Source organism: Copidosoma floridanum, unplaced genomic scaffold (assembly GCF_036245765.1).
Source record: "Copidosoma floridanum isolate Cflo_tuat_1 unplaced genomic scaffold, Cflo_Japanese_pri ptg000004l, whole genome shotgun sequence".
In the NCBI taxonomy this organism is placed as follows: domain Eukaryota; kingdom Metazoa; phylum Arthropoda; class Insecta; order Hymenoptera; family Encyrtidae; genus Copidosoma; species Copidosoma floridanum.
Window position 1 is genome coordinate 31202828 of NW_028321881.1, and position 22179 is coordinate 31225006.

A 22179-nucleotide genomic window follows, 5' to 3' on the forward strand; every position below is an offset into this window, starting at 1 on the left:
TAACGTATGGAGAGATTTAAAAAAATGTAATTGTTTGAATTTTCCCTAAGTAAAACTAAAATGTGTGTAAGAATATTTTGTTCACCTGAATAATACAAAAATCTGCTTAAAAAAATCAAGAAATCGTCAAGAGGTATGACAACCTTAAAAGCTATGACGATTGTTTTTCCCAAGCCATCGTAACAATATGAAAAAGTGATTCTTCTGAGTCCTGAATCATTGACATCGGTCAAAAAGTCTGAGATCGCACACATGCAAGCATACGAATACGCACATAAAGATTTATATGATCTACCAAGTATTTAGTTGGTTATCAATGTTACTATCATTCAAATTATTACCTTTAAAATTATGAATTAGCCTTGCCAGCTATAACTATTAGCGTAATAAATTATTTAATAGTGAGTTGTTGCGTAGGATTCTATGTACGTGACACAGTATTAAAAATAAAATTTTTTTAACGTGCCCGAAAAAAAAGTGTTGACAATATTTATAAATTATAATGAAAGTTGCAATAAGAAATTGAAATAGAATACTGAATTATAATAAAACAAAAAAAAATCTAATGGCAATCAGAATTGAACCCCAAATCGCCAAAATATGCCGTCGAAGGCATAAGCCCTAACCATTTCAGCTAATCAAACTTCAGACCTTATAAAACCTAAAGTCACATATGTTCATTGATACCCTCCGGAGCTTGGCCTACAGTTCATAGCGATTATGATAAGTAAAAGTAATAATTTGTGTTTAAGGTGCTTATAGCCATACTATCAACCTCAAAAAATATTTCAAGCTAAATATTTTTTCAACGTACTTTGATACGCAGTACTAAACGAAAATCCAAAGTATAAGAAGAACTAAAAAATAAATGCCTTGAAAGTCTGAGCTTCCAATTGCGTAAGCATTTATTTGTATGATTAAATTTTCGAAAAATAATATGGCTTGCCTCTCTTAAGCTTTCATATGTAATAGAGAATTGTTAAATTAAAGAATAGGTTTTTTATTTTGTAAATATTAGATGTGAAATCTTTTTTTTCTCTATTTCCCCTTAATTTCTAAGACCTTATTTAAGAAGTTAGTATATAAGTAGCGAGAAAGACTCGTCGCTTTCTTTTACTATGATATACGCAGGTATATAGTTATATAGCTGTGGTCGGCATATCCATGCACCACTCCTCTCTCCGTAGGCACATATCCAGTATACCCCTTCCACGCGTCTCCAAAGTATGTGCCTACATGCCTATTTCCACGCGAATCCGAAGGCACACACTCGGTATATCCCCTCCACGCTTCTCAAATAAAAAAAAATATGTGTGCCTGGTTCGACCGCTTGGCCGCGACGGGGCGCTCGAAACAGTGGCCAAACGTGAACTCGCGCCGTAGCATTGCAGTCAGCAATCTCTCTACTACCCAAACAGAAATTGAGTTCAGGCACTGAACAGGTCCGGGACAGATGCCTGAGCTGCCTGCGTAGGACCTACTCAGTCCTTAATGAGATTTTATCCAACAATGTGCACAGGACCTGCTCAGGCTCCTGCACAGGCAGTCTTAGCTCAGGCAACCTGGACAAATATAATCCAGTCCTGAACTGACTTTTACATAATTAAATAGTAAGGTTATATTACATTAAAAAATGTTTTTAAACAGAAAAGTTGATTTCAGTAATGTTTTATGGGATACAGGTAAGCTGGGAATGTGATATTGCAATATTTTTAAAAGTTTATCCATGTGGCTATTTGCAATAAAACACTCTCTTTTCCATTTCCGAAGTTGTACATACAAATCACGAACTTCATCAATATTGACACTTGTTTGTTTTTTTTTTTTTTTTCTTTTTACACTGTCACTATTTTTGTTTAATTCTTAAAAAATTTCTTGCTGAATATCGCTCTGATTTCTTGCTTATCAAACTGTATATCTGAGTTCTCACTTATCTGTAAGTTTAGTTTTTTTTTCATTATTTCCGTTAAATCCGTTTGGTTTTCTTTTTTCCGAAATTTTTCTTTTACGAATAATTTGCATTTTACACTTATTTTGCGTCTTTCGTCGAGAATAATGGTTTTGCTCCATTTTAGATTAATTGAAAAAAAGGTTAAGACTATACTGTAGTAGCAGACAGTTGATGTCATTTCAGGCAAGAGCACCGGACCTGTACAGGAATTTTGCACAGCCTAAACTCACATATGCAGAAAATGCCTATCTTGCCTGTGCAGGACCTGCACAGGCAGTCAGGCAAGCTACGGCACATTTCTATTCGGGTAATCTCTGCCGAAGTGTGTGCACCTCGCCCGCGTCGCATGAGCTCTGTCCCTGCGTGTGTGATACAGGTGTAATTACACTTTATCATGTCTAACTACCTTCTTTAATATAAATTAATAGATTTAACGTATTAATTATGATTTTATTTTTCCATTATTCTCAACTAATCCCAATTGAGTCAACGACAAAGAAACTGAGTACGAGAGTTTAAAACACAAATTACGTGAAAAATTATGTGCTTTTTATTGAAAATAAGTAAGGAACACTTTAGTGGTAGAAAAAAAATAAATAAAAATGATCACACAATCAAACACGTAAATTTTGATCTTCAAATTTTGTAGATCTTTTTTCATTCTTTTAAATTTATCCCCCACCTGCAGTTACGTACATTATTTGTTAAAGAAATTAACTACCCCTTAACGTCCTTTTGACGCGGAGATATGTCTGTATTTGTATTTATGTCAAAGCATCCGAAAAATCAAATGTTATCAGCACATTACAAAATGATATATTCAGGATTTCTCAAAACGATAATATATTAACGACAATCACGTTCATAAGACTTAGTAATATCACGGGCTTATTGCCTTGTTTTTCCAGGTTATGTAAACATGATACCTACCGTAGCATGCAGCATTAAATTTCAGATCAGGCATGAGCTCATCAGCTCAGGCTCTGCCACGGGCGCATGCACACAACCTGATTAGGTTTTAAATAGTTGGACTCTAGAATCGTTCAAATTTGAAATAAATTGGGATCGGCCCTTGAGAGCCTTCAGTCTTCTCTCGAAACTTCGGAATCACGCCACAATGTACAAGGATAGGAAAGCTGATGGTGCTGACAGCAGAGATGAGTAGAGAGATTGCTAACGCCAATGCTACGGCGTGAGACAACTTTTTTCCACTGATTGGGGTGACCCGTCGCGGCCAGCCATCGAACCAAGGCGCACATTTTTCGAGAGTGCGAGACTCGTATCGAACAGCGTCAGAGATGAGTAGAGGAGTGGATTCGTGTGGAAATAAGCATATAGGCGCACGTTTTGGAGACACGTAGAAGGGGTATACCGAATGTGTGCCTACGAGGAGAGGAGTAGATTCGCGTGGAAATGAGCATGTAGGCGCACATTTTGGAGATCCGTGGAAGGGGGGTATACTGAATATGTGCGCCTACGAGGATGAGAGGAGTGGTAATGACTATATAGCTGAGCGCACAGCCAACGCAAGTGACGACACGAGTCTTTCTCTCCATATACTTATGTACTATAACCAAAAATACTTATAAGTATATGCTATTCAATTGACTCTTGTTTCAATGCTTTCTATATCAATCTCATTTAATTTAAAATGTAGAAGTTAAATGCTCAAAATTATATACAATATCTCTGGATTTCAAGACATATCTTTTTCATTGGATTTCGTACTTTCATAGTTTCATACTTTTTCGGAAAATCCACTAATATTTTTAAAAAATATTCAGCTCAAACTATTTTTTAAGGATGTTAGTTCAGCTGTAATCTCAAGCTCCGGAGGTTATCCATAAACATAAATGAATTCTACATCAGAGGAGTCCTAGCGTTGGATAGCTATGGCTTTTTAAGGCTTAAGCTGCGGATTGGGTTGTTTTGCGATTTTGGTTTCGATCCCAACTACAGGTCTTCTTTTTATTTTTTTTTTTTTTTTTTTTTTTTTTAGTGTGGCTTATCATTCTGTTTCATTTTATTGTTTATTTTTATTTATGTGTCTTTTCAGTTTATATATTATGTCGACAACACTTTTTTCCGATTCGTCGAAACAAAACCGAAGACACAATAAAACTTACCTTTATTACAATAGTAGCAAACATGATTATTACCAGCAATGTCCCTGGTCATCTGATGATAGGAGCTTTAGATTTTTATTTATTTGATTTATAAAATGGCTTGTAAGCGCTATTGGTTATTCAGTGATAAGGACTTGCGTTATTATTTCATGTTTTAATAATCGATAAACTGGCTAGTAATTTTACCCCAAGTTACCTACTGACAGGCGCTACAGTTATGTATTAGAATTTCATTAATACATGAATTGGCTGTAAAGCTCTCTGGATGGTTTTATTACTGTTTCTTATGCTATTAATGCAATACAAATAATTTGCATTACATTTTGAAGGTTTATTTGCAACTTTATGATTATAATTAATGTTTTTATTCATAAACTGACACACACACACATACATTTAATATTTGTGTTACCCATAATGACACATGCATTATTATATAATTATCTAGTCTTAAAGCAAATTCTAAATTTAGCCGTATTTTTGGAAAAGAAAAATATCATGCACTACCATATTAATGTGATATGTTAGATATCAACTATCTAAATTATGTCCAACACTGCTATGCAGTATCTAAAGCTATTTACTGTAAAGGTTGAAATATAAGTATCACTTCAAGAATAACACAACTTTTATGTGAGAAAAAAGCCAGAGGCACAAAAAAACTCACCTTTATTATATACAGTGATGAAAAAGGATCTATATACATACATTGATACATAATTACATATTCACAGATATAATACATATTTACATAAGCAAGAAATATTTATACATATTATACATATTTACATGTCCATAAACAAATAATACACATTTACATATCGACATATATACATTCATATACGCATTTCACAGCCATACGTTCGTATATACATACTTATTCATACGTATTCACTTAGACATATATTGACACTTGAATAATGACTTGAGGGGCAGTGGATAATTACACGATCTGTTAAGAGCTAATCAAGGAGTGGGAATAAAAACTCCAAAATGCCGGATGTTTCTTTGAGCAACGTTTTGTTGGTCTTAACGCCAACCCCATCAGCCTCACTTTATTAACAAAAAAACACAAAAAATTGGTAATTAACGTTGTTGGGTGACTATTTACAATAATATATTTCTTACCTAGGGCGGAAAGTACAACTTTCGCGCCCGGAGAGCGCTGTTGTTTTATATTTCTGCCCAAGGTGTGAATGACATTTTTTTTATCAAGGGCGGAAAATGCACTTTTTCACCTGTGGGTAAACTTTCCGCCCGCCAATTATTTTTCACCCTAGGGAGGGGACAAACTTTGGGCCCGGTAGGACCAAAATGTCTCTTCCCACCCGTGAGTGAAAAATAATTGGCAGGCGGAAAGTGTACCCACAGGCGAAAAGTTGCACTTTCCGTCCTTGATACAAAAAATGTCATTCACACCTTGGGCAGAAATATACAAAAACCGCGCCCTTCGGGCGCGCAAGTTATACTCTTCACCTTAGGTAAGAAATATACTATTCCTACTTCGGGCGTTTTAGAGAGTGTAGTGTGCCCGTAGTAAGAAAAATAGGGTTTGCACCAGGTACGCCACTAAGTACTAAAACTACTATAACCATAAACATATTCAAAAAATTATTGTATGCAAGTAGTCAAATATGGAATATACATATAAATATTATAAAATTAAATATAGTTAATCACATCTATTTTGTTATGAGGATCGTAACACACTGTTAGTAAACTGAAACGAATAAGAAATAAAAAATACTCCCAATGAAAATTACAATTTACTAATTTACAATGTACGTGCTACAATACAAAATTTCTATTCCTTACAATTAATAACGTTATTATATACACATACATACATACATACATATATATATAGTTAAGATATTTCTAAGTAGACGCCCTACACTGTAATTTACAAAATTTTTTGTGGTTTCTGTGTTAATAAAGTGAGCCTGATGATATTGGCCTTAAGACTGACGAAACGTTGCTCAAACAAACATCCAACATTTTGGAGTTCTTTTTTGCAGCTTGATGAGCTCTTAACTGATCGTGTGCTTATGCAATGCCCCTCAAGTCATTATGGAAACAACTAAGAGCAGAACTACATGTTTAACAACCAACATATTTGCACTTTAATTTATGTTTGCTGCTTCTTAGGCATAATATGACTTTATATAATTATTTGCAAAAAACTACCAATGATAAAGATCCAAAATGAAAAGAGCACATAAGTTATATGTTGGAATAAAAAGATAAATTTATGATATCTAAAAAAGTGTCAATTGACATTAAACATAAGACAAAATTTTACTTATTTAAACTAGTAGTTAATCACTTAAAAAACTATTAATTTCTGGCAATGAATACATATTTATAAATATATTTTATTTAATGTAGTACTTTATGTGAGCAATAACTTTTTTTAAAGAGAACGTTAATAAAATCTTAAATTGTTATTTGAATACTGATAAATCAAATTAAGCATTTTTTAATATTTTCATTTTACGACTACTTCTTTTAATTGCTAGTTTTGCTTCTGCTCTGCGTTTTTCATTATTTTGCCGAGTAGTATTAAAAACTTTAACTTTTAATAAAAATTTCAACGCATCGATTCGGTGTTGGTAGCACGGATTACTTTTCTCAAACCATTCAGGAAATTCATCATTAGTAATTTTTTCTACTACATCGATTAGACACTCAATGAGTTTCCTTTGAGGCCAAAGACTTGCATGATGTTGTTCATAAGCATCTAACTGACAAAAAATAATTTTAGAAAAAACATCTGTGGGTCCAGTTAAATACGCAACTTCTGATAGTGACTCGTCAGTATGAGTGTATTCTCTACATTTAGTGTTATGTTCGTCAACGGTAACTACTTCTTCTACAGTTTTAACAAATACTTTTTTACAATCAGGACATTTACTATTTTTTAAGCATTTTTAGCAGTCTAACCACTTAAGTAAGTAACAGCGTTTCTCTCATACATGCCTTTAGTTGCAAAATCTACTTTTTTCAATGAGTCTACGGGTAAAAATGTTTCCATCATTTCGGCTGCATGCAAAAGATCTTGTATTTCGGCAAATTCTAAATCAGATAAATCGTTTGCAACAGCTGCTAACGAGTCCACATTTTCATCGCCACATTCAGTATTTTTCGTATTTATCAATGAATTTGATTCTGTTGTTTAAACATTTCCGTGCTGACGAGTGTCGATAAAGTCAGTTGACATAATGTGTCTGAAAGTTAGACGGTACATCCGGCAAGTTGGATTAGGATTAAAGCCACCTCTACCTCGACATTTAGAATTACAATGTTCAACGCTATCTTGAATACAGAGACCAGTTGCTAATTCAAACTCTGGATTGTTCAACTCTACTTTAAGATATTCAAATAACTGTAATAAACAATTTGCAGTTAAAGATAAGCCAATAAAACATGGTGGTCTACCAACTGTCTCAAATTTTCCGTGTTTACCCGAGCGTACCGGATGTGTCGTCTACTTTTTAGACCATTCCACAAACTCTTTAAGACGCTTTTGGATTTTCGGGTTGAGATGGGAAAGTGAGCGCTTTTGTTTTTCTACGTTACGCAATCTATAAGAATTGCATGCATCAATTATAGTATCTAAACTGTGACGTTCTCGTTATCATTTACGGCTAATTACCGAGGAGAAAATCACGTTGTTGACTATAAAGGAGTCGTGGGTTCACGGTACTTACCTAGACCATAACATTCTATCTAATGCATGAAATAAAATTATGAATTACCTCCCGCCCTTCTAATGCCCGATGTAGAAATGAAAAGAGAGGAACTATGGAAAATTTAGATGTTTGTCAATACTCAATATATGACGAGTATATCAAACATCTAAAGGAAAGGTAATAGGATTCCTTACCCGCAAACCTATAAATTATCTTATGGTGGCTAACGTTACAACTTCGTGAAAGGTGTCATAGTACATATAAATAGTTTTTCAACGCAATTAATATGCGAAATAACGTGTAAATCGAAAATATCATGTATTCAATCAAGTTCTATACACAGGAGCACGTGGCTCGAATTACATAAACGGCATAATACGCTCGTTTGCATGAAAACTTATTAAAGTGTTTAAACAATCATAAAGTTCAATACGCTATTCTTAAAACAAATAAATCAATTGAAAATCGTTAGAAAAGAATTATCAAAAGAATGATTCAATAATTAATTAATAACAAGATTATAAAAATAGCTGGCGTAATTTGTACGCGAAAGGCTCGGACACAATGCCTCACCAAGCACGTCGCTATAGGCCAGTGTTGTGAGATCAGTCTAGAAGCCCGAAAAGCAAGGTACTTTGACCTGCTAGGCAGATAATCTAGAGCTAGAATCTGATGTGGCTGTGTCTTGATCGTACAGCAAACCTCGGTTTTTCGGCGGCTCGGCAATTGCTTCGTGAGGGGGAAATTTGCGGACTCTCATCATTGGTAGAATGTTGTTGTCTCTTTCCCTCTACTCCTGCACTTCATGACGCACACTATCGCTATATTTGCATATCCTACTTATCGGCGGAAGCTTTAAACACTAAATAATAATTTTATATTCTTGAGAAAGGAAATTAATAAAAAAATTTTACTATTTTTTTTTTTTTGTAGGAGTGACCGATGGTCACAAAACGTTTAACAAACTCAGCTGACTGCTTCCTTTGTGTCTGATATCAACCCGTTTTCATCACCTCTTTTACCAGCTTCACCAGCAGTTACCATAGCAGCTGCCATTCGTCTGCTGAGAAGTTGGAAAGCTAATTTTTCTTTCATACTCTCAAAGTTATTAGGGTTGAAGTGCCTATCACTTAAAAATTCGAGTAAATTAGATGAAGAATTCATTTTATCTACCTCGTACGTGTCTAATACATCTTTGCAAGACATAATAACTTTGTCGTGTACGAAAATATACTTATGCGTTCTCAACTGATATATCAAACGTTTGATAAGATGAGGCCAATCAAAAGCTGAAAAAAATGTTCTTTCCTTCATGCTTAAAGTATGGTTGTTCTACGTCTACTTTTAAATATTTTTTAAACAGTGATTGGTTGTTTGAACCTTGGTCGCATACAATAATTTTAACAAGAGCTCCAATTTTAAACAGTGCTGATAACATTTGACGTAAGAGTATGCAACTGTTCAGCAGATGCACCATTTTCATTAAAACCGAAACAAAACAGCTGGCGCCAAGGATTTTTAGCATTGATGCTATCCAAACAAAATAAAAGGGCATATCTAGCAACTTTTGCATTCCTCATATTACCACCCATATCCTCTAAACCTTCTATCTCATCGTATTTTAGAGAATATTCTTCCATTTTTTAAGGCACATCTCGTCAAATTTTAAAGAACATATACGCTCCTCAGTAGGTAACAAACTTAACTTCTGTTCGATTTTTCTCAAAACATTGTCATTTAATCCCAGCTTTACATCCAACTACGCTATCCAACTCCTAACGGTTGATTCCGCGGCCAACCTTATCCCTAATTTGATTAACTGAGAGTAGCCAGCTGCAGAATAATAATTCATTATTTTACACAAATTTTGTTCAGCAAGTGTGAGCTTTTGTCTGTTTTTCGGTTTGAATTGCATTGCTACTAAGGTTTTACGAGACTCACTACACTCAAGGTCAGTCATAAAATCATTTATATATGTCATTCGTTTGGCCTTTTCAAGGTCTACGCGTTGTTTTAATCGAGAATTATTTTGTTTGACATTTCTGTATACAGTAGTTAAATGCTTCACTTTTTGTTCAAGAAACTTTATTTGACGCTCAATAAACCGCGTTTTCTGTTCATACTTGACTGAACAAAATTTTCGGATAGTAGCTTTTTTCTTCAGAAATCTATTTCTTTGAATACGCTGATTTACATGCTTCTAAATTTCCACTTCATCAATCATCACATCCTTCGCGATATTATTAATATCATGATCAACTTCATGACTCAAATAAACTTCGTTGGATTCACTTTCATCAACGTTTGAAAAAATGTTGTTTTTCGAAGGGTATGATGAATCATTTATATGTTTTGTTACGACAAACGATTCACCGTTATTTTCGACGCTGCAACTAACTACGCTATTTTGGTATGCAGGGATTGAAAACGCTTCACTATTACCTACACTTTCTCGCTGATTACTCACATCAATGTCCATTCGTCCCTTTTGTACATCACTTGCGTTATGGTCCATACAACACAGTTGCGCCATTTGTCCAGATTCAGCAGTTTCTGGCTCAGATTCATCCTCCATAATCTGACCTTTATCCACTCGCCAATTAATGGGCACTGCCTTGGCCCGCAAGCGTAGAGTACCGTCTTTATTCTGTATCACATCATCCTCCGCAAAATGATCACTGCACAGGCCTGCTGATCGTATAGAAGATGCTGACCAAGTAAGAAGATCGTTGTTGCCTGTGTAGAAAAATGTTTCACCAATTTACCTATCTATTGAAAATATTTGTTTATTGACTAACCTACTCTATTTATCGAAAAAATAATGAACGCAGCGTTACTACAAATACTAAGTAAGAAAAAATAATTTGTCAAGTTGAAAATCTCCATTATTTGCAGTGTGCGAGTACATTGGCGCCATCTAATACTAGACTTGTGCCAATTTTCAGAATCTTTTGGAGACTTTATTCATTGTCAAATTGAAATAAAAATATATTATTGTAAATTATTACAATGCCGAACGTATATATTAAAAGAATAACAAAAGAACAACAAAGACTGTTCATTGTAATTGTTTACTGTATATAATTTATAAGCAAACATTCGGAATTGTGAAATAAAGTCGCTAACAAAATCAATAATATAATCTTAATATTATCGTGTTGAAGCAGGAACTGAGATAGTCTGTAAAGTGACGTGGATGAGACGTGACTGACTGCAATGACAGAACTGCATGCTTACGATTACATATACCACTTATTTTATTTTCTTTACTACAATGACATCATTAATTTGTTAACTTAAGGTGGCTTAGGCGGTTAGTACCGTACCTACAGTTCGGTACCATAAGGGCCCCTAAAAAATCAACACTTTTTGATGGTAAACTTTTCAATAAATATAGTTATTTTGATAAAACTAATATATAAGATCAAGTAATGGCCAGAAAAGTACCGTATTTTTTCAAGAATTTCATAGTTTTTTTGAAAAAAAAAAAAAAAACACGAAAACTATTTTAAGTTTCTGAGGTTAATCGAGTACTTCTAGAGTAACAGCCGTTTTAGTGACAATTCTCATAAGACTGCATGCTACATCGGTAAATTTTCAGTATCGATTTGCGAAAAAATTTAGTCGTTGACCCCAGTATTTTTTTATCGCAAATGAATTTGGCATACTTTATTAACATAATTCCAGAATTTCAGAAGTTTTGATCAAGCCGATAAAAATCGCCCAAGCTACCTTGAATTTCTTGTCAATGATAGAACTGTGGAGCATGCGCTTGTTACGATTCCTCTCATGACGTATATACCAAACAACTGAAGTAGTTATGAAACTAAATAATATACTGTCAATAATGTATCAACTTTGCAATAACTACTGCAACTCTACACTTTTATCTTACGATAAGCTTTGTTACCCCCTCCAGTGACGTGCACACAATAACAGTATCATTGTTCAAAGTTAAATGATACAATAATATTGTATATTAATTTTCAAAATTTTATTTCGATTTGTAAGTAATATTAACCAAGATGAAAAAAGCTAACTTGGTACGAAAAAAAATTATACGTGTGTGTGTGTGTGTGTGAATACGTATAGGTGTCACGGAGCCCAAAAAAACGTAAACTCCCATCAGAAAGAAAATGTGCCGCATTTATGCTATCGACCCCGAAATAATTTACGGTCTCCTTATCCCTGCTTTGTGTATCATTTTCAACAAGGCATTCGCTATGGATTTCAATTTATAAGAGCCAGAATTTCGAACATGGTAATATTTGCGCTATGACGTATATCGGAAAATCGATAGAAAATCACGCGCCCTGTAGGTTTTTCCACAATCATTTTCAGCAGGGCATTCGTTCTGGTTTCTCTCTTACGAGCGCCGGAAATCTGAACTTGGTCATATTTTATGTACGCGTATAATGAAAACTCGATGGAAAATTACGCGCCTTGTCGATGTATTCCAAACATATATATATATATATATATATATATATATATATATATATATATATATATATATATGTGTGTATTATAAATAAATATTAATATTTATTACTTATTTATAAATATTATAAATATACTTATGAAAGTCGTGTGTATACATGTTAAATAAATTTTTTTTTCTTCAATGAAAACGGAACTGCGCGCTTTTTTCTTAAACTTCCTGGGGGTTCCCCGTTCCCAATCGTCCTTGTGGGCAGAAAATTCGGAAATGTATGGGAAGTATATATCCTATCATAACCCACACGCACATAAGAGTTACATTAATTTTTACCGTGAAAGCAACGGTAAAGTTAGGACGCTTTCCCAGGCACCTTATTTTTTATGTACATGCAAAGTAAATTTTACTGCCATTTACGGTAATTTTTTTAGTGTACATGGAATGTATCGGGATTCATCTATAAATTTTACTGTAGGGTACGGTAATTTTTTCCCTGATGGGAAAATGTAACTGACATCGAAGGTTGGTATAATAGGCCACAACCCTACTATACCAACCTCTGATATATGTTACTTTTTTCCATCAGGAAAAAAATTGCCGTACCCTACAGTTAAATTTATAGATGAATCCCGATACATTCTATGTACACTAAAAAAATTACCGTAAATGGCAGTAAAATTTACTTTGCATGTACATAAAAAATAAGGTGCCTGGGATAGCGTCCTAACTTTACCGTTGCTTTTACGGTAAAAATTAATGTAACTCTTATGTGCGTGTGGGTTATGATAGGATATATACTTCCCATACATTTACGAATAGCAGTAAAATTTTCTTGGCACGTTTATAAAAAATAAAGTTCCTGGGATGGCGTCCTCACTTTACCGTTGATTTTACGGTAAAAATTAACGTAACTTTTGTGCGCGAGCACGATAAAGAACATTGTTCTAAGCATATCTTAACCATAATTTGCTTGATATAAAAACTCACCAGAGTGCATGATCCATTGTTTTTGACGATCCTTTTGCGTTGTAGCATTGGGGAACCTGAACATCTTCGCAGACTGCTTTGATTTCTGACAGCCTTGGTACTGACAAACATCGTAGATTCTCATAGCCATTTTAACCTCTGACAACAACTTCACTAAACTGCACTATTTATATCGTTGCACTATTATTTCCACTTACACACACTGTAGTTACAATAAGCGTAAAGAAATAACAATGTCTGTGCAACGGCAAAGAATAACTGTTAAAAATTTCAATTCGAAGTATCAACCAAATACTTATTAATTCGGAATCTCAAAGAACACGGAAATACCTAATTGTACTTTTTTTCGACAGCGAGCTGTCAACAATCACATGTGTGGCGGTTCGCGACGGCACGGCAGTAGCGGTACGGCTGGTTGGTCGTGTTCGTAAAGAAGAGGTCCAAGCGCGGGAATAAATAGTAAATTTACTTACTTTATATGTAGTTGTTTATATGCATCCTGGTATGTATGTGTATGTAATCGTACTCATACATATGCATATATAATTGTATAATACACAACTTCACTGCTTACAACCTATACTCCAAACATATTGAACTTGATAATATTTTACATATATGTTCAGTTTATAAATAAAAAAATTAATTATAATCATAAAGTTGCAAATAAACCTTCAAAATGTAATGCAAATTATTTGTATTGCATTAATAGCATAAGAAACAGTAATGAAATCATCCAGAGAGCTTTACAGCCAATTCATGTATTAATGAAATTCTAATACATAACTGTAGCGCCTGTCAGTAGGTAACTTGGGGTAAAATTACTAGCCAGTTTATCGATTATTAAAACATGAAATAATAACGCAAGCCCTTATCACTGAATAACCAATAGCGCTTACAAGCCATTTTATAAATCAAATAAATAAAAATCTAAAGCTCCTATCATCAGATGACCAGGGACATTGCTGGTAATAATCATGTTTGCTACTATTGTAATAAAGGTAAGTTTTATTGTGTCTTCGGTTTTGTTTCGACGAATCGGAAAAAAGTGTTGTCGACATAATATATAAACTGAAAAGACACATAAATAAAAATAAACAATAAAATGAAACAGAATGATAAACCACACTAAAAAAAAAAAAAAAAAAAAAAAAAAAAAAAAAAAAAAAAAAAAAAAAAAAAAAAAAAGAAGGCCTGTAGTTGGGATCGAAACCAAAATCGCAAAACAACCCAATCCGCAGCTTAAGCCTTAAAAAGCCATAGCTATCCAACGCTAGGACTCCTCTGATGTAGAATTCATTTATGTTTATGGATAACCTCCGGAGCTTGAGATTACACGCGAATCTACTCCTCTCCTCGTAGGCACACATTCGGTATACTCCTTCTACGTGTCTCCAAAACGTGCGCCTATATGCTCATTTCCACACGAATCCACTTCTCTACTCATCTCTGACGCTGTTCGATACGAGTCTCGCACTCTCGAAAAATGTTTGGTTCGACAGGTGGCCGCGACGGGTCGCCTCGATCAGTAGAAAAAAGTTCTCACGCCGTAGCATTGGCGTTAGCAATCTCTCTACCATAGAGGTAAAGAGGTATTCTTATACCTCTATGCTCTCTACTCACGAACCTTCTCTCGTCGTGTTTTAAACTCGCCACTTTATGGAGATTAAGGTGGCTCAATACCAGCGCTCGGAGACAGAATATTTTTTCCGAGGATGCAAGGTTTAAGTTGGTAGCACCTTGCATCCAGCACTCTCAAAAGTAACTGCCAAACTTGCGGGAAATTCAAATTAGCTATATGAAGCAAAACGCAAAACCCCAGATAACTCGACAACATTTCATACACCATAACTCGATAAATTAATCCTAAGCTATTTAACCCAATAACCCAACGCGCCTAAAAGCAGTACCACAAGCTTTAATGATTAAAAAAATACAATAAACAATAACGCAAGCGCCAATCCCCACACAACCCGGGGCGCTTACTGGCCGCTTTATTTATTAATTAAAAAAAATAAAATAACACAAGCACCAATCACCACACAACCCGGAGCGCTTACTGGTTGCTTTGTTAATTAAAATAATAAATAAAATAACACAAGCGCCAATCCCCACACAACCCGGGGCGCTTACTGGCCGCTTTGTTTTTTAATGTAATAAATAAAATAACACAAGCACCGATCATCACACAACCCGGAGCGCTTACTGGTTGCTTTGTTAATTAAAATAATAAATAAAATAACACAAGCGTCAATCCCCACACAACCCGGGGCGCTTACTGGACGCTTTGTTTTTTAATGTAATAAATAAAATAACACAAGCGTCAATCCCCACACAACCCGGGGCGCTTACTGGCCACTTTGTTAATTAAAATAATAAATAAAATAACACAAGCGCCAATCCCCACACAACCCGGGGCGCTTACTGGCCGCTTTGTTTTTTAATGTAATAGATAAAATAACACAAGCGCCAATCACCACACAACCCGGGGCGCTTGCTGGCCACTTTGTTAATTAAAATAATAAATAAAATAAAACAAGCGCCAATCCCCACACAACCCGGGGCGCTTACTGGCCGCTTTGTTTTTTAATGTAATAAATAAAATAACACAAGCGCCAATCACCACACAACCCGGGGCGCTTACTGGCCACTTTGTTAATTAAAATAATAAATAAAATAACACAAGCGCCAATCCCCACACAACCCGGGGCGCTTACTGGCCGCTTTGTTTTTTAATGTAATAAATAAAATAACACAAGCACCGATCACCACACAACCCGGAGCGCTTACTGGTTGCTTTGTTAATTAAAATAATAAATAAAATAACACAAGCGCCAATCCCCACACAACCCGGGGCGCTTACTGGCCGCTTTGTTTTTTAATGTAATAAATAAAATAACACAAGCGTCAATCCCCACACAACCCGGGGCGCTTACTGGCCACTTTGTTAATTAAAATAATAAATAAAATAACACAAGCGCCAATCCCCACTCAACCCGGGGCACTTACTGGCCGCTTTGTTTATATATTAAAAAAAATAAAATAACACAAGCACCGATCACCACACAACCTGGAGCGCTTACTAGTTGCTTTGTTAATTAAAATAATAAATAAAATAACACAAGCGCCAATCACCACACAACCCAGGGCACTTACTGGCCGCTTTGTTTATTAATTAAAAAAAATAAAATAACACAAGCACCGATCACCACACAACCCGGAGCGCTTACTGGTTGCTTTGTGTTTTAATTAAAAAAAATAAAATAACATTCCGGAATGTTATTCCTTATTTTATTTATTCAATTAAAAAACAAAGCAGCCAGTAAGTGCCCCGGGTTGTGTGGTGATTGGCGCTTGTGTTATTTTTTTTTTTTCAATTAATAAACAAAGCAGCCAGTAAGTGCCCCAGGTTGTGTGGTGATTGGCGCTTGTGTTATTTTATTTATTACATTAAAAAACAAAGCGGCCAGTAAGTGCCCCGGGTTGAGTGGGGATTGGCGCTTGTGTTATTTTATTTATTATTTTAATTAACAAAGTGGCCAGTAAGCGCCCCGGGTTGTGTGGGGATTGACGCTTGTGTTATTTTATTTATTACATTAAAAAACAAAGCGGCTAGTAAGCGCCCCGGGTTGTGTGGGGATTGGCGCTTGTGTTATTTTATTTATTATTTTAATTAACAAAGCAACCAGTAAGCGCTCCGGGTTGTGTGGTGATCGGTGCTTGTGTTATTTTATTTATTACATTAAAAAACAAAGCGGCCAGTAAGCGCCCCGGGTTGTGTGGGGATTGGCGCTTGTGTTATTTTATTTATTATTTTAATTAACAAAGTGGCCAGTAAGCGCCCCGGGTTGTGTGGTGATTGGCGCTTGTGTTATTTTATTTATTACATTAAAAAACAAAGCGGCCAGTAAGCGCCCCGGGTTGTGTGGGGATTGGCGCTTGTTTTATTTTATTTATTATTTTAATTAACAAAGTGGCCAGTAAGCGCCCCGGGTTGTGTGGTGATTGGCGCTTGTGTTATTTTATCTATTACATTAAAAAACAAAGCGGCCAGTAAGCGCCCCGGGTTGTGTGGGGATTGGCGCTTGTGTTATTTTATTTATTATTTTAATTAACAAATTGGCCAGTAAGCGCCCCGGGTTGTGTGGGGATTGGCGCTTGTGTTATTTTATTTATTATTTTAATTAACAAAGCAACTAGTAAGCGCTCCAGGTTGTGTGGTGATCGGTGCTTGTGTTATTTTATTTTTTTTAATATATAAACAAAGCGGCCAGTAAGTGCCCCGGGTTGTGTGGGGATTGGCGCTTGTGTTATTTTATTTATTATTTTAATTAACAAAGTGGCCAGTAAGCGCCCCGGGTTGTGTGGGGATTGACGCTTGTGTTACTTTATTTATTACATTAAAAAACAAAGCGGCCAGTAAGCGCCCCGGGTTGTGTGGGGATTGGCGCTTGTGTTATTTTATTTATTATTTTAATTAACAAAGCAACTAGTAAGCGCTCCAGGTTGTGTGGTGATCGGTGCTTGTGTTATTTTATTTTTTTTAATATATAAACAAAGCGGCCAGTAAGTGCCCCGGGTTTTGTGGGGATTGGCGCTTGTGTTATTTTATTTATTATTTTAATTAACAAAGTGGCCAGTAAGCGCCCCGGGTTGTGTGGGGATTGACGCTTGTGTTATTTTATTTATTACATTAAAAAAGAAAGCGTCCAGTAAGCGCCCCGGGTTGTGTGGGGATTGACGCTTGTGTTATTTTATTTATTATTTTAATTAACAAAGCAACCAGTAAGCGCTCCGGGTTGTGTGATGATCGGTGCTTGTGTTATTTTATTTTTTTTAATTAATAAACAAAGCAGCCAGTAAGTGCCCCGGGTTGTGTGGTGATTGGCGCTTGTGTTATTTTATTTATTACATTAAAAAACAAAGCGGCCAGTAAGCGCCCCGGGTTGTGTGGGGATTGGCGCTTGTGTTATTTTATTTATTATTTTAATTAACAAAGTGGCCAGTAAGCGCCCCGGGTTGTGTGGGGATTGACGCTTGTGTTATTTTATTTATTACATTAAAAAACAAAGCGTCCAGTAAGCGCCCCGGGTTGTGTGGGGATTGACGCTTGTGTTATTTTATTTATTATTTTAATTAACAAAGCAACCAGTAAGCGCTCCGGGTTGTGTGATGATCGGTGCTTGTGTTATTTTATTTATTACATTAAAAAACAAAGCGGCCAGTAAGCGCCCCGGGTTGTGTGGGGATTGGCGCTTGTGTTATTTTATTTATTATTTTAATTAACAAAGCAACCAGTAAGCGCTCCGGGTTGTGTGGTGATTGGTGCTTGTGTTATTTTATTTTTTTTAATTAATAAATAAAGCGGCCAGTAAGCGCCCCGGGTTGTGTGGGGATTGGCGCTTGCGTTATTGTTTATTGTATTTTTTTAATCATTAAAGCTTGTGGTACTGCTTTTAGGCGCGTTGGGTTATTGGGTTAAATAGCTTAGGATTAATTTATCGAGTTATGGTGTATGAAATGTTGTCGAGTTATCTGGGGTTTTGCGTTTTGCTTCATATAGCCAATTTGAATTTCCCGCAAGTTTGGCAGTTACTTTTGAGAGTGCTGGATGCAAGGTGCTACCAACTTAATCCTTGCATCCTCGGAAAAAATATTCTGTCTCCGAGCGCTGCTCAATACCATAGTCCTTCAAGAAAAAGATGCAACAATAACAGCTATTTTAGTCTAACTGGTAACATACACTGTGCACATCTTTCTTTAAAAGATCTCTATTTCAGCAGACGAACCCAGGATCCGGTTCTCGATTTATTTATTATATAATAATCGTACAATCCCTGTTTTCTATTGGTATGTAAATACTGATTGTGTACTCTACCTTTGAACTTCGGAGTCTAAAAGATATAGCTTGTATATGCAGTTTATTTAAAAAATAAACTTTTGTATCTTCAACACTAAATTTAGTATTAGATACCTTATTTTTTAAATCCATATAAAATAACTGTGTTGCAAACAGCTCGTTGTTGTTTAAAAAGTTTAATATTGACAATAAAAAAAGCTAGTTCGTACAAATTTCAATATTTTCATTTCTCGTTTTACTGTCTCATGGAATTTTTTAGCAAATATATGTAATTCTGTTTTATTAGTATTCAATTACAAATGTCACTATTTTACGCTGATTTCATGACCCATTTTAAATGTGGCACGTTTTTACATACTGATAATGAATAAATAACATTAAAATTTAAATATTAAAATCTTTTCAAAATGACAGGCAACCTGTACTGTTTTCGTGACTAATCGATAGGGTATAGTAAAAACTACTTCGATTATTTTTTTGTGCAGAAAAACGGTGTTTTATGGTCTAAATTATGTAATTTCAGATGAGAATTTTAGTAACTTTCATGAGAGGCTGGTCATAACCTACAAAAAATTTGAACTTTAAATAGCTTTTACTAATGTTTTGATTGGCAACCGTACTTGAAGTTTTGCAGTTGGATTAATAAAATTATCATTTAACCCAGGTCCAATTTTTTGAAAATAAGCTACAACTACATTTGGGTATGGAGCCTCCTTAACCCAGCACAGTTGCGCTAGTGCTATGGGGCTGATCCCAATATCTCATGTTTTGTTAGACAAATAGAATGTAAAGAAATTAAACATTATTTTACCAATTTTTATGGAAATGAAGAATTAAAAATAAAATTTTAGCGAGCTCATGTTTTGTAAAATCTTTTTTAAATCATGATCATCATAGTAACTATTTTAATTTCTTTAATTCTATAACTGAGTGATGCCGCATTTAAGATGAATAAGTTATGTTCTACGCTTGCTTAATATTAACTTGATTTTTTTTAATATCCAGATTTAATTACACAGGAGGAAGACTCAGAGAACTCAATTTAATAATTTAAAAGCAGATTTAATTTCCAATTGTTGAACAAAAATCCAAGTGTGTCAAGTTACAGTTTACATGCAAGTAACATAACTACATAACTATTGCAATAGGCCAGATGCAGAAGTAGCTTTCACTTCAGGACCGACAGTTATAGGTTTTATCTTTTCGTCGTTGTTCAAGCGCCTGTTGCACCAATTCCTCGAGGTCATCAAGTGGCTTGTAGTACTGATGTACAATCTCAGAGCCTGCCATGGTAGTCAGTGCTGCTATAGAGCAGAAAAGTAGGTACCTGGGCCATATCAAACCAGCTGGCATACCGCGACAAAGCTACGTTTTTTTGATCCTTAATTTGAGCAACTCCTCACGTTCACACTGCTTAACAAGTTCCTCGACCCTACGCTTTTTGTAGACCTTATAAAAATTTACTTCGCCTACATGCCAGTTTATCATCAGAAACTCGATCACTGCTCCGCCGATGAAAAATATGGGCAAAAAGCGATACTCGCCCAGATACTTCTTACCAGGTAAAACTCTCAGAAATTTTCGCAACTTCTTTGAGTAAAAATACATTAAACTTAATAAAATGTATAGAAACTTGAATTACGAATTACGAGACTTATCAGGGCACTCTGCTAATCCTGATATATCAGTTAAGTGTGATCAATGGTTTACCCATAGACATATAAGAAAAATAGACTGCTCGTTCTTGTGTATACGGCGCTGAAGGACAAGTAAATAAAGACACAACACCTTTCTCTCACGCACATTTCCGTCTTTAGCAATGTGCAAGAGAGATAGATATCCACGTTCGATGTTGTGTCTCTTTCTACGTGTGCTTCAGCGCCGTACATAAGAACGAGCAGTCTATTTTTCTTATATGTCTATAGGTTTGCCATTAATTTACTGATGCTGAAAAGTCACGCTTTATAAGGCCTCAGTTATATAGAGAGCGTAACGCGTATCGCGTAACCGTTTGAGCCCATAAGAGTGAGAGAGAGGTAAAGTACGCGCACCTCTCTCACTCTCATAGGCTCAAATGGTTACCCGGTACGCGTTACGTTACGCTCTCCATGTGCCCACGGCCTAAGACTACGATCCCGAATAGAAATGTGCCGTAGCTTGCCTGACTGCCTGTGCAGGTCCTGCACAGTGCAAGATAGGCATTTTCTGCATTTGTGAGTTTAGGCCATAGAGGTATGAGAATAGAGGAGAAAAGGGGGCGTGATATGCGACAGCAGAATTTGCTACGTAACGGGGCATCTGTCTTTGTCTGGCAGTTATGTTATTGGTTGAGTTCTACATGAGATTAAATCAACTGTAGGATTTAGGACGAAGAAGTAGCCAATAACGTGGCTTTGGCAACAAGGACAGATGCCTCGTTACACTTAATTATACTGTCGCTGCCGCTAATGGGCTAGTATAGCGCTTTTCTCCTCTATTCTTATACCTCTATGGTTTAGGCTGTGCAAAGTTCCTGTACAGGTCCGGTGCCCTTGCCTGAACTGACATTAACTGTCTGCTACTACAGTATAGTCTTAACCTTTTTTTCAATTAATCTAAAATGGAGCAAAACCATTATTCTCGACGAAAGATGCGAAATAAATATAGAATGCAAATTATTCGTAGAAGAAAAATTGCGGAAAAAAGAAAACCAAACGGATTTAACGGAAATAATGAAAAAAAGCTAGACTTACAGATAATATTAGTGATAACTCAGCTGTACAGTTTAATAAGCAAGAAATTCAGAGCGATATTCAGCAAGAAATTTTTAAAGAATTAAATACAACTAATGACAGTGTCAGAAAAAACAAAAAACAAGCAAGTGTTAATATTGATAAAGTTCGTGATTTGTGTGTACAACTTCGGAAATGGAAAAAAGTGTTTTATTGCAAATAGCCACATGGCTAAACTTTTAAAAATTTTGTAATATCACATTCCCAGCTTACCTGTTTCCCATAAAACTTAACTGAAATCAACTTCTCTGTTTGAAAACTTTTTTTTATGTAACATAACTTTACTATTTAATTGTGTAAAAGTCAGTTCAGGACTAGATTATATTTGTCCAGGTTTCCTGAGCTAAGGCTGCC

The 22179-nt window shown here is 35.4% G+C and overlaps 2 protein-coding genes across 2 annotated transcripts; both read right to left on the bottom strand.

Annotated features, from left to right (window-relative positions):
• Window positions 1-20103: 20103 nt before the first annotated feature.
• Window positions 20104-20407, bottom strand: sloth2 (ubiquinol-cytochrome c reductase complex assembly factor 6 sloth 2). The gene has a single exon (XM_014360451.2). It carries the CDS (start codon window positions 20405-20407, stop codon window positions 20228-20230), a length of 180 nt encoding a protein of 59 aa, XP_014215937.2. The 3' UTR covers window positions 20104-20227.
• Window positions 20408-20419: 12 nt separating this feature from the next.
• On the bottom strand, window positions 20420-20736 carry LOC106644781 (ubiquinol-cytochrome c reductase complex assembly factor 5). Its single transcript, XM_014360450.2, has one exon. The coding sequence runs from the start codon at window positions 20660-20662 to the stop codon at window positions 20420-20422; it is 243 nt and encodes an 80-aa protein (XP_014215936.2). The 5' UTR covers window positions 20663-20736.
• Between the last annotated feature and the right edge of the window lie 1443 nt (window positions 20737-22179).